This window comes from Agaricus bisporus, assembly GCF_000300575.1.
Source record: "Agaricus bisporus var. bisporus H97 unplaced genomic scaffold AGABI2scaffold_4, whole genome shotgun sequence".
Lineage (NCBI taxonomy): Eukaryota > Fungi > Basidiomycota > Agaricomycetes > Agaricales > Agaricaceae > Agaricus > Agaricus bisporus.
Genome location: NW_006267367.1, coordinates 802,389 through 817,446, shown reverse-complemented (window position 1 = coordinate 817,446; position 15,058 = coordinate 802,389). Strand labels below are relative to the sequence as shown.

The 15,058-nt window shown below is 46.9% G+C and overlaps 7 protein-coding genes across 7 annotated transcripts; 3 read left to right on the top strand and 4 right to left on the bottom strand.

Annotated features, from left to right (window-relative positions):
- Nucleotides 1-1,890: 1,890 nt before the first annotated feature.
- AGABI2DRAFT_184516 (hypothetical protein) lies at nt 1,891-4,149 on the bottom strand. Its single transcript, XM_006459956.1, has 12 exons — nt 3,996-4,149; nt 3,741-3,947; nt 3,598-3,690; nt 3,450-3,544; nt 3,386-3,396; nt 3,201-3,331; nt 3,114-3,140; nt 2,968-2,972; nt 2,752-2,822; nt 2,445-2,700; nt 2,236-2,394; nt 1,891-2,181 (listed from the first exon to the last, which is right to left on the bottom strand). The coding sequence occupies exons 1-12, from the start codon at nt 4,089-4,091 to the stop codon at nt 1,959-1,961; spliced, it is 1,374 nt and encodes a 457-aa protein (XP_006460019.1). The 5' UTR covers nt 4,092-4,149; the 3' UTR covers nt 1,891-1,958.
- A 97-nt stretch (nt 4,150-4,246) lies between these two features.
- Nucleotides 4,247-5,000, bottom strand: AGABI2DRAFT_149982 (hypothetical protein; the record flags this gene model as incomplete). The annotated part of the gene is made up of 5 exons (XM_006459955.1): nt 4,247-4,348; nt 4,403-4,521; nt 4,586-4,725; nt 4,781-4,924; nt 4,978-5,000. 5 exons carry the CDS (start codon nt 4,998-5,000, stop codon nt 4,247-4,249), a joined length of 528 nt encoding a protein of 175 aa, XP_006460018.1.
- Nucleotides 5,001-5,747: 747 nt separating this feature from the next.
- AGABI2DRAFT_68049 (hypothetical protein) lies at nt 5,748-7,313 on the top strand (the record flags this gene model as incomplete). Its single annotated transcript, XM_006459954.1, has 1 exon — nt 5,748-7,313. One exon carries the CDS (start codon nt 5,748-5,750, stop codon nt 7,311-7,313), a length of 1,566 nt encoding a protein of 521 aa, XP_006460017.1.
- Nucleotides 7,314-8,590: 1,277 nt separating this feature from the next.
- Nucleotides 8,591-9,925, top strand: AGABI2DRAFT_184514 (hypothetical protein; the record flags this gene model as incomplete). The annotated part of the gene is made up of 3 exons (XM_006459953.1): nt 8,591-8,755; nt 8,814-9,060; nt 9,111-9,925. 3 exons carry the CDS (start codon nt 8,591-8,593, stop codon nt 9,923-9,925), a joined length of 1,227 nt encoding a protein of 408 aa, XP_006460016.1.
- Nucleotides 9,926-9,934: 9 nt separating this feature from the next.
- Nucleotides 9,935-11,335, bottom strand: AGABI2DRAFT_191787 (hypothetical protein). Its single transcript, XM_006459952.1, has 8 exons — nt 11,209-11,335; nt 11,101-11,140; nt 10,936-11,046; nt 10,661-10,869; nt 10,523-10,603; nt 10,341-10,476; nt 10,227-10,290; nt 9,935-10,174 (listed from the first exon to the last, which is right to left on the bottom strand). Exons 1-8 carry the CDS (start codon nt 11,299-11,301, stop codon nt 10,060-10,062), a joined length of 849 nt encoding a protein of 282 aa, XP_006460015.1. The 5' UTR covers nt 11,302-11,335; the 3' UTR covers nt 9,935-10,059.
- Nucleotides 11,336-11,394: 59 nt separating this feature from the next.
- Nucleotides 11,395-12,872, top strand: AGABI2DRAFT_184512 (hypothetical protein; the record flags this gene model as incomplete). Its single annotated transcript, XM_006459951.1, has 7 exons — nt 11,395-11,418; nt 11,467-11,487; nt 11,541-11,696; nt 11,752-11,873; nt 11,927-12,028; nt 12,086-12,490; nt 12,545-12,872. The coding sequence occupies 7 exons, from the start codon at nt 11,395-11,397 to the stop codon at nt 12,870-12,872; spliced, it is 1,158 nt and encodes a 385-aa protein (XP_006460014.1).
- Nucleotides 12,873-12,939: 67 nt separating this feature from the next.
- Nucleotides 12,940-14,834, bottom strand: AGABI2DRAFT_202594 (hypothetical protein; the record flags this gene model as incomplete). The annotated part of the gene is made up of 13 exons (XM_006459950.1): nt 12,940-12,952; nt 13,005-13,049; nt 13,102-13,212; nt 13,268-13,321; nt 13,374-13,667; nt 13,726-13,802; nt 13,856-13,869; nt 13,922-14,007; nt 14,066-14,090; nt 14,158-14,339; nt 14,399-14,446; nt 14,509-14,645; nt 14,711-14,834. The coding sequence occupies 13 exons, from the start codon at nt 14,832-14,834 to the stop codon at nt 12,941-12,943; spliced, it is 1,209 nt and encodes a 402-aa protein (XP_006460013.1). The 3' UTR covers nt 12,940.
- Between the last annotated feature and the right edge of the window lie 224 nt (nt 14,835-15,058).

Here is a 15,058-nt window from a genome sequence, read left to right as displayed (position 1 = left end):
GTTTATCGTTCTAATTCAGTAGTTGGCGTGAATATCTGGGGAACCTACACATGAGGTTTCTCGATGTCTTCTGATCATTCCCAGAGTCTAGAACAACAATCGCTATTCAGGGTCACACGACCGAGTTGACCGACAACAGGAGGGTACACACTGCGTTTATAGGCTACAGGTTTTATAACGTTCAACGCTACGTCATTATACTTCACAGATACTAGATGCTACCGCATTCACGATAGATTTGCATCGCATAGGGTAAGGCCGTAGATAAGTAAAACAGATTATGGCGGAGAAAATACTAGGCTAAAATGATTAAGTCACGGATTACCAGGCTTGCGCAGAGGATATTATTGGGGGTATTGGTAGGGACTGCTGACGAAACATTCACGAAATCGAGTCAGTACGTTGAATCAACATGAACGAGGCAGTCAAACTCACTTGTGTCCCGGTACGGTAAGGTCAGGATATACGACGCCGCTCGGCTGCTCGTTCGCTTGATAATAAGACGAGGATGAGTGCACACTTTGAGAGGCTTCCTGAAGCGTATTCATAGGATAATACATATTTTGATGGGGTATAGGAGGAGTGCGAGTATCAGAGGTAAAAGGTTGTTGTGCATATGAGGAGCTGGGCAGCGACGCATAGGGATATGGACCAGATATCAGCCCTGCGCCCGTTGGTTGAGGGTAGGAGGGACGAGGACTTGACTGCAGTACATATGAACCCTGGCTCTGGCCTGACCACTGTCCGTCATAAGGAGTAGTCCGGTAGAGGAAATCGGGCGGTCTATTAGTTGGTGGTCGGACATTACTGTTCTGGGGTTGTCTAAAGACACTGAAGAACTGCCATCAGGGACTTTCATTCGAAGGCGGCGGATGAAGCCCGTACTCACTTGGATGGCGCAGTTGATATATTTTGGGATCGACCACCTGGCACAGAAGCAATAGTGTGTGTAAATTGTGGTGGGAGTCTCAGCTCGGGCTCCGAAGTTCCACGACTCTTGTCTTCAGCCACGGACACAAATTGGCAATCTGGTTTGTGATCGTGCGCGCACCGTTTACACGGCGGGACACTATCCTTATTTTCGCACTGTAAACACGTTCGTCAAACAGTTGTGTTGCTAAGGGAGACTACGACACTTGCCTTTAGCTTGCGAGCGCGGCAATTAGTACAAGCCATGTCGGAGCGTCGCTTTACCTTGTCTTGTCTTTCCGCAGAGGATGTCATGGTGACAGGCTATTACAAAGGGAGAGGGGCTTAGTGTTCAAGGAATTATGACTGAAGCTGGATCAACGTCGTTAATAGCATTGATTGTATTTTATATATCGCTGATGGGAAATGAGTAGGAGAAATAAACGGACACAATCAGCACCAAGTCAAAAGGCGTCTCTCCTTTCTCCGTATCTGCCATGCGTGGCGTTTCAATTCGCTACACGTGAAGGAGGCATGGATCCGAGGTATCTTACACGACAGGGCTGGATGAACGCGGCGATGAAGCAGTTCGAAATGGATAAGATGCCGGTAGCCGTACACAGGTTGACGTTGCGCAGTTATCAGGATTCAGTCACAGGCCATCAACTCTGCAGACATTCAAATAATTTTTTTCAAAGGCGCTCGGGAAGAGGGTTCTGAGTCAGAAGTCAAAAGAACCAGATTGGTTTGGTGCGAATCTGAGATGGAGAGGGACTGAATGGGTCGAACAGCGTTTCATGATAAACCCACTTGGCTAAGTTTCCAGTGAGGGCGTCCGCTGTCTGCCCGGCGATTGGTCCTTACTTACCGTTGTTGTAGGTGCCAGCCTTCGTTCCCAAATGAATGCTCTGTACCTTCCCTTTTCGACGTCTGATCCTCTTACCCTGATTGTTCCTCGTCTCCTTCAAGGCTGACATCAATCCTAACCTGAGGCCTTTGGGCGCACGTTGTAACACAGCTTTCATAGATGATACACAGGAAACATGAAATTATAATGCAAGGTAGTCGCGAACCTCCTCCTCCGTAAGCTTTCTGAACGTTGGCTTGGGCCGCGTGTTGGGACCGACGGCACTAGACTCCAGTTCTTGGGGTGTCGGCACTGTTACAACTCCGATCTCAATCGTCTTCTCCGTCATCTGGCCCTCGAACCCTTCTTTCAATGTGAGCAGGGCTGTATGGATGGCATCTTCTAGACTGATGTCGTCGTTATATCTGGCGATGGTGTACTCAGGTAGCCGTTTAATGACAGAACTTGTTTTCTCTCACCTTTTCTCCAAAAACGTCTTTGCATTGATCATATTTTTACCAATCGCGCTGGCCTTCCACGCCCAGAATGATCCTGACGGGTCTACCTGATATAATGATGGGCCACGGTTAATGTCCCAACCGGCGACTAATAAGGAGACACCGAAAGGTCGGACACCGCTGAGATAGCGAATGAGAGAGTGAAACTCAAAAAACATCATTCGTCCTACCCAGATTGCGTTGCCTGTTGCATCACGTTTGCGATATCCTGAGTCAAAACTCGCGTCGGGGGATACTCATTGTAGATCTTCCAGTAAGCTTGAGCACTCTTGCGAGCTCGGGTAACTAGCACTCTGAAATCAGGACCCATGCCAGAGTATACGATGCCAATATTGGGGCATATGACCGCCACTTTGTCCACGACGGAATCATCGATGAGAATAGAAGAGGTCTTTTTTTCTGTGGCGATCACAATGCCATTAGTAGCTGATAGTAATGATTAGAAGTTGCCTTGACTGTTGAACCAAAATCACACACCTTTAATTCCTAGACTAGTTGTTCCCTGTGATACCGCTGCTAGAGCGTGCTCGATCTGCACCAGCTTGCCGCTGGGCGAGAACACCGTAAGGGAGTAACTAGTGCTCGGGTCAATGGATGTGGCTCTATGGGAAGAGCGACATGGGGAATACCTGTAAGCACCACCGTCTGCGTTGGCCATGAGATAAGGGAAGATGCAGTATGTACGTTCATGACGCGTCCTCAGTATATATTATTTGTATCTGTTATTTCTAACATTGCCGTCACGGTGATCATCTTATCAGATGCATTTTGAAAAGTACAACAGTACAAAATTCGGTGTAGCTAAATTCCTCAAAGCTGACTGCGCAGTATATTTATACCTTCAGAGGCGTGGTCCTGAGGTAAGGCTAATACAGAATGCTCATTAGTCTCTATGATATTGTGTCCGAAGAGACGCGGTGACTAACCTTGTGGACGGTGTGCTCGGGGAACAGGACCTTGGCCTCTTCGGAGGTCACACTCGGGTGTACAATAACATCATCACCTTTATTCCAGTTGACGGGGGTGGTTATACGGTGTTTGTCACCGAGTTGCAAGGCTGATTATGGGATCAGTTAAGCACCCGACCTAAATCATGGGTTAAGTCGCTTACAGTCTACAACGCTTTATCCGTCCAGTCAGCCACGCTTCCACGAAATCTAACAAAGAGCACATACCGGATAATTTCATCAAAGTTGCGTCCAGTTGAAGCGGGGTACGCGATCATCAGGCGAATAGTCTTCTTCGGATCGATCACAAAGACGGTACGGATCTGGTATAGATGCATGAGCTAATCGTCAACTTGTAGATGACAGATGAATTCACAGTGAAGGGGAGGCCCTTGGCGTCCCTATTGGTGGCATCCTGATAATCCAACATGTCATACAAGGTGGAAATTTTCCTATCGCCATCCGCAATCTGTGAAACGGAAAGTCTAATGCCCTAGAAAGTATGCTTAAAGCACATACGATGGGGAATCGGACGTCTGTGTGACCGAATTTGGAGCCATACTCATTGATATCCTTCACCCACGCATGGTGGTCTTCAAGGCCATTGGCAGAAATACCAATGAGCTTGACGTCCCGTTTTTGGAAGTCAGGGGCACGACGAGCGACCTCACCCAGCTCGGTGGTACAAACCGGAGTGAAATCTCCCGGATGGGAAAAGAGGATTGCCTTTGTCATATTTAGCGTCAAGACCCTAGTCATTCAACAAAGACCCACCCAAGAGTTGCCAATCCACTCATGGAACTTGATATTTCCTGTGGTAGTTTCAGCTTCAAAGTCGGGGGCGGTATCACCTAGGCGAAGGGAAGGCATGATGACTTTCGGATGATTTTGGAAGTTGTTGAGAGGCGATTTCGCCTTGCGATTATATACGTGCTAAGCCTTATTTCGCACGCACTTGACGTGGTCATGGCGTGATGTAAAACAACCCTTACTATATTGAGGAAACAACAGGATAGGGGTGGAGCTCAATAGTAAGCAACAGCATGCAGGAGGCTGTGCGGATGTCTCTCCTGCTGAGCCTGTAAAATCTTATCGATATCCTCATCCAGGTCCTCTGTGGCATCAATCTGCGTAGAAAAATATCACTCATTCTGCTTGCGATTCCCAATTGCGACACTCACTGCCGCGGCAAGATCCAACATGGCTTTCCCCGCTATCAGTGCTTCTTCGTGGTTATCTTTGATCTCCATATTGACGATATGTACGGGCTTGTTGAAATCTCCCCCACGCGACAAGAGATCTAAGGAAGAGGGATCCCTGGGCATTAGTCACGTCTTCATGAGCCATTGCGACTTAATTTTCACCATCACAAACGGCGTCAAAACACCTTTCCTCACAGGTGATGACTACGTCGGCTACGGTCCTGGTATCCTGCCATCTCTCTGGAGCTAATTTAATGTGGCGATTTCTATCGAGCATTTGAAGAAGACCATTAGCAGTATACCTAACCGCCGAATGTTAACGTGAAGAAGATGGATAAGACGGCAGGAATCACCTACAGGCGAGGATCTTTTGAGGTCAGCTCCTCGTAAATTGCGTTGTAAGGTGTGCCGAAGGGGTAGATGTTGGGTTTATCTATGGATGGGCCAGGTAGGCGTACAGCTGAACCAGTGCCCGATGAGATTACTCGGTAACCTGCTTTACTTGACAGATATTGATGTCAAGCAGAAAGGTTCAACGAGTAAACCTGACTTACGATAGAACAAAATGTCCTTCCATAGATCGGTTCTAGGCGCAATAAGTCGGATTTAAGTATGTGTGATCTTCTTATACTGACCTGATTACTCGCACACACGACGCAAAAAAGAGGACGGGGTCTAAATGTAGCAGATACCTCGTAACCGTCAAAATTTCCGGTTTCTTTGGACGGTATTGGAGCGTCGGCCACGAGAGGTTGTGATTCAGATAGATGTACAGATTCATCCGTTTCCATCACGGTATCTACAGCTTGAGGCAGTTGGGACTGTGATTGTGGACGTTGCAAACGTGGGTCAGCGCGAGTCAGTCGCGGGTCGCGTGCTTTCCTGGGATCCATTTATGAAATATGAAAAACTGGATGATTGGATTGATCATGAGTAACGATTTGCACTAGTACACAACATAGGCAGAAGTAGAACTTCAGCAGTATCCAGAACATTCGGTCTTCTCTATGACCCATGCGCAAGCATAAGCAGTTAGAAAACTGAGGGTCATTCAGACACCACTCTGAATCATCATAAGTTTAAGTTTAATTGTGGAATCTCACCTGTTTGACTATTGAAATGGATTTTGGGCAGTGGTAGGTGGCGAAATGCAAGTTGCTTACAAGTTGCTAAGCGCCACAAACAAATGCAAACTGGTTACCCATTGACGGAATCACCCGCTACAACAGCTTCTATAAAGCAAGTGTAAGTACTTGAATCGCATTTTATAGGACGAGGGCTGACTCGCGCGCCCAGTCCCCCGCTTGCGCATCTCGTCACCGGAATGCGATCTTCACTCCTGAAGCTGAGGAGCAATCCATATCTGGACGGAGAGCCAACCGTGGAAACTATCTCGTCTGAAATCAGCGCCCACGAATCTGCTATCTCCATTATTGATAAAGAGATAAGTGAGCTCTCAAGCGCGATTCGTCGGTTAGAGTTCAGAAAATGGGAACACGGTGAAAACATCAGGTACTTCAGGGGGTTGATCACTTTGGCTCGACGCTTACCACTTGAGATTCTTGCGAACATATTTGGAATTTGCGTTCGAGAGGGATACACTCGAACCCCTCTAGTAGTCTCGCACGTGTGCTCGCAATGGAGAGAGGCTGCATGCATCCCAAGCGTCTGGTCTCATGTTTACGTCGACTTCGATAGTCCCAACGCTTTCAGCAGGACAAAATTCTGGCTCACAAAGGCAAAGGATTGCTACCTCCACATTACAATGGAGATCCGAGGAGAACAGGTCCAACTTTTAGATGTTATCAACTTATTATTGTACAAGAGAACACAATGGCGTTCCTTGAATATCAATTCTGCTCTACTCTCTGCCGCCAATCAAGCATTGACGGCGTGCAAGGGTCCCTTCCCCGAACTCCATACTTTCTCCGCCTCCGTTCAGCAAGAATTCAGCGATAATGATCAGATCGAGGGAGATGAGACTCGGGAACTCGTTAACCTTCGGGCCGCCTTCCATGATGCACCCAGACTCTCAGCGGTTCGCATTGTCAGGAATATTTTGCCTGACTCCAATATTATACCCTATTCGATCAAGGACTTATCGCTGGTCCTTCCGTCTCATTATTCAACGGCCACGTTCTCCGTTCCTTCCGTTCTACGGATCCTTGAAGGCCTTCGTAGCCTCGAAAAAGTTTCCATAATTATCCCACCTGGACCGATCCGCCGTTTCGAACTATTAGAGATAGACACAGATCATATTGTCATCTTACCCTCCTTACACTCAATCACCCTCGCGGGCCGGTCAGGCATACATAGTATCCTCCCAAATCTCATTACTCCGAATCTCCACGCGCTGTGTCTCCGATCCTCCGACGACTTGGTTGGTTCGCCTGATGCTGAAATAGGCCAATATCTATATAAATTTCTCGATCTGTCGTCACCACCACTTGAAGAACTGGAACTTCGAGATGCTGACATACCAGCAGCTTACTTTATCCGATGTTTTTCTCGAATGGGTCGACTAAAGACCCTCAGATTGCACGAGAGCGAAATTTCGGATTCCACTCTAACAGAGTTCTTCGGGCCGTATGGGCTGTGCCCATCTCTCTCCATTATTGACCTTCGTTGGTGTGGTCACTTTAGAGGTCGGACCTTGGTTGACCTGGTTCGCAGTCGCCAACCGTTAGATACAGATGATCTCCGGTTTGGGGGAGACCTAATTCAGACTACTTGCACCGCCATCACTAAGATCATTGCCATTCATTGTTCGTTTGTGACGAAACAGGATATCGTAGATCTGGCCCATTTGACTGTTTGCCAGGTCGTAGTCATGGATTCGGATGACTACTGCCGTGAGTTTTTCGAGGTTTTCGCAATGGTTATAATCTGATCTCTTTCAAAGGTGGCATCGGATGCTGCGTCAATGACAGGTACCGCAGACGGCTCGCATTAGAGGGTATTGGACGGACGGGAAAACTCATCCTTTAGTATTTGCACTGACTCTCTTTGCCTTGTGGTGAAGTCACTGGAGATGACTCTAGTATTACCCACGTCTGGATTACATGGCTTTGTTAATCTGCGGGTGTCACGGACTAGCGGTTCTTCAGCTTCTCGGAGTTTTCCTCGCTACTGAATTTGACTTATTTTCCCGACTAGTAAGCTCAGTGAGCACATTCATTTAGGCTTTCGGCAGAGATTTCATAGGACGTTTCTTTGTGCTTCCAAGTTCCAACTGTCTGGCCATCCGTTCGATCGGTTCTACAACTAAATTTCTGACTTGATCTGATCAACAAAAGCCCATTAAAAGCCCATTGATTTTAATGAACGCCGTGACTTAGTCGTCTTTTTTAAAACTTCTTTGTTGTCTTCTGAACCAATCCAATCAGTGTTTGTCACTCGGTTCAACGGTGCGTCTGATATTTCATCATAGATGATGTCGTTTACAAACTCAAAAAAGAGAACAAAAAAGGAAGAAATAAAAGTCTAAGGGTCTATATTAGACACCTCTTTGTTCAGCTTCAAAAAAATACTTGTAGATAAGCTAGAGGGTTTCGTGGTCTTTAGGATATAATTTACACTATATGGTGAAGTGGGTCTCAGTAAGGAGGATAGTGCTGTGGTGGTCCACGTGAATTTCCAACGACAAGGAAGCAACGCATGAGGGTTCCCATTAGTGAAACGGGGTCAAGTTATGAGCAAAATGATAATTAAACCAGTCAGGGCACCAGAAGCAAAGAACCCTAAGCTGATTCGCTTGCAGGTCGCTTGCAGACTCTCAATGATCAACTGTAAGTCACATTTTATGGCGATCGGTGGTGAAGGAACACCGACGGCCTCAAACTAGGACCCTTTTTGTCCCACACTCTCCGCAAATAACGCGATACATTTGATAGATGCAGATATGCATCGTTGTATCACGAAAAGCAGAACGATCATGGTGGTTAAAAATAATGCGAAAGAACAAATTGGTCACAACATAATAACACATTCGGCAAGTAACTCGTGACTGCGTGACCGCGCGGCACATGGCAGGCAACTTGAGCGTGGTAACAGAATACCATTTGTGTAAAAATGACGACGACGTTGTCGACGTTGTCGTTTGCTCTAAGCGTTTCCTACCGAAATTTCAGCCTACTATTACTCTTGCTTTTTTCGTTGCGTTAAATCATGCCCTTCTTTGACCAAACAAATATCTTCAAAACCATTGTGAAAGAGAAATGGGCTGCAGTTTCGGAAGTCGAGCGTCGTAAATCCTCAGCTCCTAGGCGCGACACAAACCAGCACGTACAAGCAGGAATAGGAAAAGAGTACCTTGCTGAAGCGTACAAAATTGTTCGTACAATGCACTTGGACAATCGAGACTCACTAAAAGCTCATGGTACGGATCCAGCTTCATCACATCAATACACTGGCAAGGACGTTAGCCAGCGTACGGAAGCCATATCTCAACGTCGAGGCACGACCGACATTCCGCCAGGGTCCGAGGAACATAGACTTGAACAGCGAAAGCGGAGACACTCCTTGGGCCTCCATACGGTACCTCACGAATGAAGAGAGAGATCAAATTGACTTACAAGCCCGAGTTATTCTTACAAAATGTGCAGATCGAGTGAAGCAAATGGAGATCCTCGAAAAAAGTTTGTTTTTCTGTTTTTTGGGGAGAACATGTTTGACTGTTACTTTTTAGAGCGCAGTGAACTCGTTGCAACCAGAATGAACCCCCTAGCGCGTCTCCTTCCAGCGCGTCTGCGTACGGAAGACGGCGTCTTACTTGCCTCAGAATGCGTAGCTGCGCACCATTCAAGTATAACTTGGTATCTTAGTCGACGCCTCGCGGAGCTCAGTCAAACCCAGAAAGAACTTCAGGAGGAACGAATCAAACGCCAACTCGAGCGCAACCGTACTTTAGGTTCCAGTGCAACCCGAGAGGCGCAGCAGCTCGTTAATACTCCTACCTCACCTCTGATTGGCCACGAGTCTATGGTACATCCGAGATCAAGATCACAGAGCAGCAGCGAAGGAAGTGGAGGTTGGGTTGGCGTTGCCGCATCCAATTTATTCGCTGCCACTTTAGGTGTCACTGGTGCCGGGACATCCAGTACACCAATAAGCCAAAAAGCTTCGTTGCCATCTTACGAACCATCCATAACATCTGACGATGAAGACGAAGACATCGAGCTAACACAATCTCAAATACTGCAGTTTGAAAACGAAAACGCTGCAATGTTGCGTACAGTTCAGGACAATTTAGAGTCAGTGCAACAGGCGGAAGCTCGCTTGATGGATATTAGTGCTTTGCAGATGGAACTGGTCGACCACTTGACAAGACAGACGGAGTTGACAGAAAAGCTTTATGATGATGCGATTGCAACAACCTCTATGGTAGAAAAAGGAAATCGCGAAATCAAAGAAGCTAAAAGGCGAGCTAAGGACAGCCGCCTGTTCCTCCTTGTCTTTCTCCTTGGAGCGAGTTTCAGTTTACTATTCTTACACTATTATTAACCTGCTATTGGGACAAGCTCAGGAGGTCTTCGTCAATTATATAATTACAACTTCTACCATTATGCCATGAGGCACATAATTGTAATGCGACCATGAAGGGTTTCGAACTATTCTATGCGTAGATGGTATAGGGGCTAATCACTTAAGAGTGGGGCTTCCTCGTCATATTCCTCTTCCGTATCTCGCTCAACCCGTGAAGATGAACTTTCGAGCTTGGCGAGATGGCCTTGCACGAGCGTGTAAATAACCCTGTCCAAGGAGTAAAGCCCGTGTAGCAGCAGTAAAACATCTGCAGACTCACCAGCTCGTGAACATGACAATGAGTAGGCTACTCAAAATTAAGACAGCATTGAGCACAATCGTATCTAAGGCAACGTGTCAGGTTTGAATGATTGATTAAGTCCAATAAGCTTACGGCCATCCATTCCTCCTCGTTGATGACCATCTGAGAGAGACGCCATGCGGGAACCAATAAAAGCATGTAATGCAAGCTTCGGGAAGATGAAACAAGTGGCAAACACAAATTGCCAGAGAGATACGGTCTCGATAGACTGTCACAGCTTAGAAATATTCATCTCGAGTATGAAAGAAACTCACGGCAAACAATGTATTAGAATAAACCCAAGGAGGGAGCGGCGATATCCGTATGAGGACGATCAAGGGTAGGCCTTTGGCATTCTAGAGGGAAGCTGGTATGAAGATCCGTCTTCCTGAAATCGAGAAATGTAAGCTTACTATTACAGACTCCAAGGCTTGCCATTTCTTATTCTGCCCAGTCCATCGGCGTATCCGTTCGCTGAATAGATATCGTAAAATTACGAATACAGCTGCGGAGCCCATGACGGAAGCGGCGGCAGAGATGAAGAAACCATTCATGCCATAAGCAAAACCACAAAGACCGGCGAGTGTAGTGTGACCAATTAGAGGCGGAAACGACGCGACAACTACATTGTACAACGATGAGTAAGGTGTTCGAAGTTTTATGTTAGAAAATATGGTGCTTGGCTTACACATTGCAAGTCCAAGAGCCAGGTAGCCATAGCGTATTTCTGCGAGCGCCGAGGCCTTGTCATAGAGATACTGCGCGATCTTCGCGGGGGTGACAATGAAGATAAAAGCTCCTGCCATGGAGATCAAGAAAATGAACTGCGGTAATCATGGTAGAAAATACTTGCCTATGCATATATAAAAGACGACAGTGGCCCAGATAAAGAGCTGAAAGTGATAATGTACTGTCAAGCGTTGCACAAAAGGCCTGAGGCGGCAGGGAAAGCAGACCAGACCTTGCCATATATATGTAAGCTCTGGTACCGCTGTAAAACCCAGCTGCGATAATACTTGAAGGACTGAGACGCGCTGGGCCTGCTGGCAGACATTGGGTTGAGACTGGGTTAGGAGATGCCGGCAGACCTGAGAACTACTTCAGTTAGTGGCTGTGCACCAACTAAAATAGACTTGTGGACAACCTCATGGAAAAGTTTAGCGCATACCGAGTCAGTTTTTCCTTCTACTCAATGTAATTCTGCTCATTGCCAACGTAGGATCCTGGGACAGGCATTCATGTATATCAGTGCTGTATATCCTCAGAGTCTTCCTGTCTAACGTAACGCTACAGCCATTCCTAACTCCCTTACCCCCGACAATTCCATCCAATGCTTTTCAGGCAGTGTTGCATCTCCTAGGCTTAGTCCTCGGTGCATTTCGCCTAGCTGTAGTACTCTTCACCGTCGTGTTGTATGTCATCCTCGTCGAAGGTGTTTGCCTGTTATTTGTTTGTCTCTTTCTCCAGTCGTTTCATGCAGCAATTTCACTGACTCCAGCTGCAGAGTCCCGCACCCCCTCTATATCGCGCTCTCAAGCATGCATTGACTTTCATTCTCGCAAATATGACCCTATTCTCTCTAGGCATCTACCGCATGCCTGTCGAAATCACCACAAGGAAACGAGCGTAGGCAAAATGTTCTCTGGCATCGGCTTATTCTCACACCAAACTGTTTGCAGTGCTCGTGCCTCCAGATACAATGAATCCTGGAATCCCTCGAAGGGTGACCTAATTATCTCGAATTGGGCTTCCTGGATAGAGATTGTGTGGCTTGCGGCAAGGTGAGTCCCCCTGCCCAACATTTGCACATTCACCCTTACAGTACCTCCCGTGCTCAGATACAACCCAATTTTTGTTCTTCCTGTGCCTGAAACTACTCCTAGATTCGAAAGAAGTAAACCCTCATCTTCTCATATCACGAATAGGCCCGGTAGGGCGACCGGGACGGGATCTGCTGGTATTCACAATGCCCCAAAGCATTCTGCTGTCGATCCCATTCCGATTAAAGGGTTTCGCGAAGTCTCCTTGCTAAAGATGATATACAGCGTAGGAGCTATTCCTCCATACTTCGACGCTAATTCCAATGCACGCCCACTCAAAGAGATCCGACGATCAGCCCGTAAACCAATCGTCGTTTTCCCCGAATGTACGACGAGCAATGGACGCGGAATGCTCCGATTCGCGAAAGTTTTCAATGAGGACATTCCCGTTAAAGGCTGTCAAGTTTTCGTTATGTGTGTTCGGTAAGTTGACCCGTGGTACAGAGTTTCAGGATCTGACTACCAAGTGTCCTTCAGATACGACCCTCCTACGTCCTCTGCCCCCACCTTAACATATGCGACTGCCCTTTCTGGGTCAACATCTCTGGGACTGGTTTCTCATGCTTTCCGAATTGCCCGCTTCCCTTTCTCTTCTGCTGTGTCTATCCGCCTCTTGGCCCCCTCCGAGTCTCCTAGTTCTCAGCTTTTCATCGCTAGTGATCATATAAAGGGAACTCCGGGTGAAGACCCTTTAGCAGAAGCAAGCGCAAATCTCATCTCTCAAATCGGGAGGCTGAAGAGGACTGGGATGGGTTGGGAAGACAAAGCCAGTTTCTTACATTATCACGATCAAAAACAGAAGTAGATTGATGCCTTTATATCTGAAGGATAAATATTCAAACCATCTATCTTACCAGCTGAAACTGAAACACCTTAAGCTTGGATCTGAAAATGCCATCGGTATATGTCTATATATCCGTAAAGGTATCGAACTCACCTCCCCCAGTTTCTGCAACGCCTGACGTAGATCGGCTTTCAAATCCTGTACCGATCAAATATCAGCTGGTGTAGGGATGAACAAAAATGATTCTAACATCTAGTTCCTCGACGCCGATGCTCAATCTAACTAGTTTCGGGTCTGTGTTTGGGTCGGTCCCTCTCCTGTGCTCCACGAGTGACTCAACCCCACCAAGACTCGTTGCAGGCTATGAGAACTGATCATTGTAGTCTGATGATCGATGCAATTTTGGAGGTACTGACCATGAAGTACTCCAGCATGTGTGCAAACTTCGAGGCTAATTCTGGGCTTGCGAGCTATTGAGAAGATCACATGAACCGCCCCGCTTCACAGATGGTTGCAACTAACCGCAATGGAGAAGGTAGGGTTATATCCACCTGTCATTTGACTTTGAGGGTTGAAACCGCGTGCATCAGTCCCTTGGAGAGAGGAGTGCCAGACACTCTTCACGAGACCTCCAGGGATACCTTCAGAACTCTGGCCACTTGCAGTTTTCGAAACAGATTGCAGCCACTTTGCAAGTACCGTGGCCGTTTCAGATTGGCGAGGAACACGGAGGTGCAGGGTCTTGAGAGAACGCAAGAGGAGCCATGCCTCTAATGAACCCATGCTGCATCCTGTGAACGTACGAATATTCCATAACTGAATTGGTCATAATTATGAAGCCCGACGAAATCGTGAACAGCGAGGGCAGGTTTACCTCGTTCCATTCTTCCTCATTTTTTACAACAAGAACTCCGCAGAGTAGGTCACTATGACCACCAAGATATTTAGTACCTTGCCTCCTTTAATATCGCGTTTTCTGTATTCGCCGAAAGCACTTGACTTACCGGAGTGTAGGATACTATGATTACATAAATTAGGCGCATGCAAACTGTTAAATGAAAACAACACACCAATCTGCCCCGAACCTAAAGGGATCTTGAAGGGGGGGAGGAGCGAAAGTCGAGTCCACAATCAACTTTCCGCCAACCTGATGGATCTATACCCCAACATCATCAACTTTGCAGTAAAAGAAGAGCTAGAACTGTATTATACACCTTTTCGGCATAGTACTGGATATCTCTGATCCATGAAGAGTATCAAATATGTTACTCGACCGAAAAGATATAATACCGAAACACAGGCTTACCTAGATTCACCATAAGGATTAACAGGTGTCTCCAGCCAACAAAGATCCCCTGGCTTGTAATCAGCATCTAGATCAATGACCTCCGCATCCGATCGCGACTTCTGATACATCACAAAGCTTTCATGGCATCCATGGTATCCTCCTCTCACTGCGATGCGTTTCGGTTGGTAATGAATCAGAACCTCGAGACGGTTAAAGTTGATTGATCCCCTGATTATCATTAACGTGTCAGGGAACTTACAGAATAAGCTGCGCTTAACCCAGACGGATAGGTGATAGCATATCCATTCTAAACGGCGCGAAGGCAACAGGTATCAGTCAAATCAGTCATTACTGATTGCCAAATCCTACCAAAATCTTGCTCAGCACCTGTTCCGCCCGACCGGAAACTTCTTGAGTGTATCGAGAATAGATGTGTCTTTCTGGATCCCGGAACTGCAGCTCGGGTATTGGAGTGACATTTTCATCGGGATGAGCAGTCCTGAATGCTATAGGAAAGGGCCATCAGTAGGATATTCTCCAGGTTCGATAAGCCTATCAAAGACAGGCTCACTTGTTGAGACCGAGATGGCAGGCGATATCGCACCGCCGGCAGCCTTGGAATAATGTACTCCACGATCCCCGTGAACAAGAACCGTCCCGCTTAAGTTGTTACTGTTAACGTTAGCAGTAGACATCTGCTGATGGAGTGCGAATAGCGAGGGTTACTTGATTGTTTGGATGGGTTCTCAAAATTTGAGTGCCGAGGTTTTATGAATTTGTTTGAATTTTGACCCGATGCCTTAGGCCTTAACCCCTATGGAGGCTGGGCTTTTGTCTCCCAGTAAAGAAATATTCAATGACATCAAATTTCGGAATCAATATATGTTTCGCCGGAACTCCCTTAAGGGCCGCGAGTAAT

What these genes read in the sequence shown, in the direction of transcription:
- AGABI2DRAFT_184516 (XM_006459956.1), bottom strand. Translation starts at nt 4,091, where the DNA reads ATGCCTTCCCTTCGCCTAGGTGATACCGCCCCCGACTTTGAAGCTGAA. An exon ending in CCAAGGGCCTCCCCTTCACT is followed by an intron (nt 3,545 to 3,597) that starts GTGAATTCATCT and finishes CATCTATACCAG; the next exon opens with ATCCGTACCGTCTTTGTGAT. An exon ending in CAACAGGCAACGCAATCTGG is followed by an intron (nt 2,395 to 2,444) that starts GTAGGACGAATG and finishes TCGCTATCTCAG; the next exon opens with CGGTGTCCGACCTTTCGGTG.
- AGABI2DRAFT_191787 (XM_006459952.1), bottom strand. Translation starts at nt 11,301, where the DNA reads ATGTCTGCCAGCAGGCCCAGCGCGTCTCAGTCCTTCAAGTATTATCGC. An exon ending in GCTTACATATATATGGCAAG is followed by an intron (nt 11,141 to 11,208) that starts GTCTGGTCTGCT and finishes TATCACTTTCAG; the next exon opens with CTCTTTATCTGGGCCACTGT. An exon ending in ATTGTCATGTTCACGAGCTG is followed by an intron (nt 10,175 to 10,226) that starts GTGAGTCTGCAG and finishes CTCCTTGGACAG; the next exon opens with GGTTATTTACACGCTCGTGC.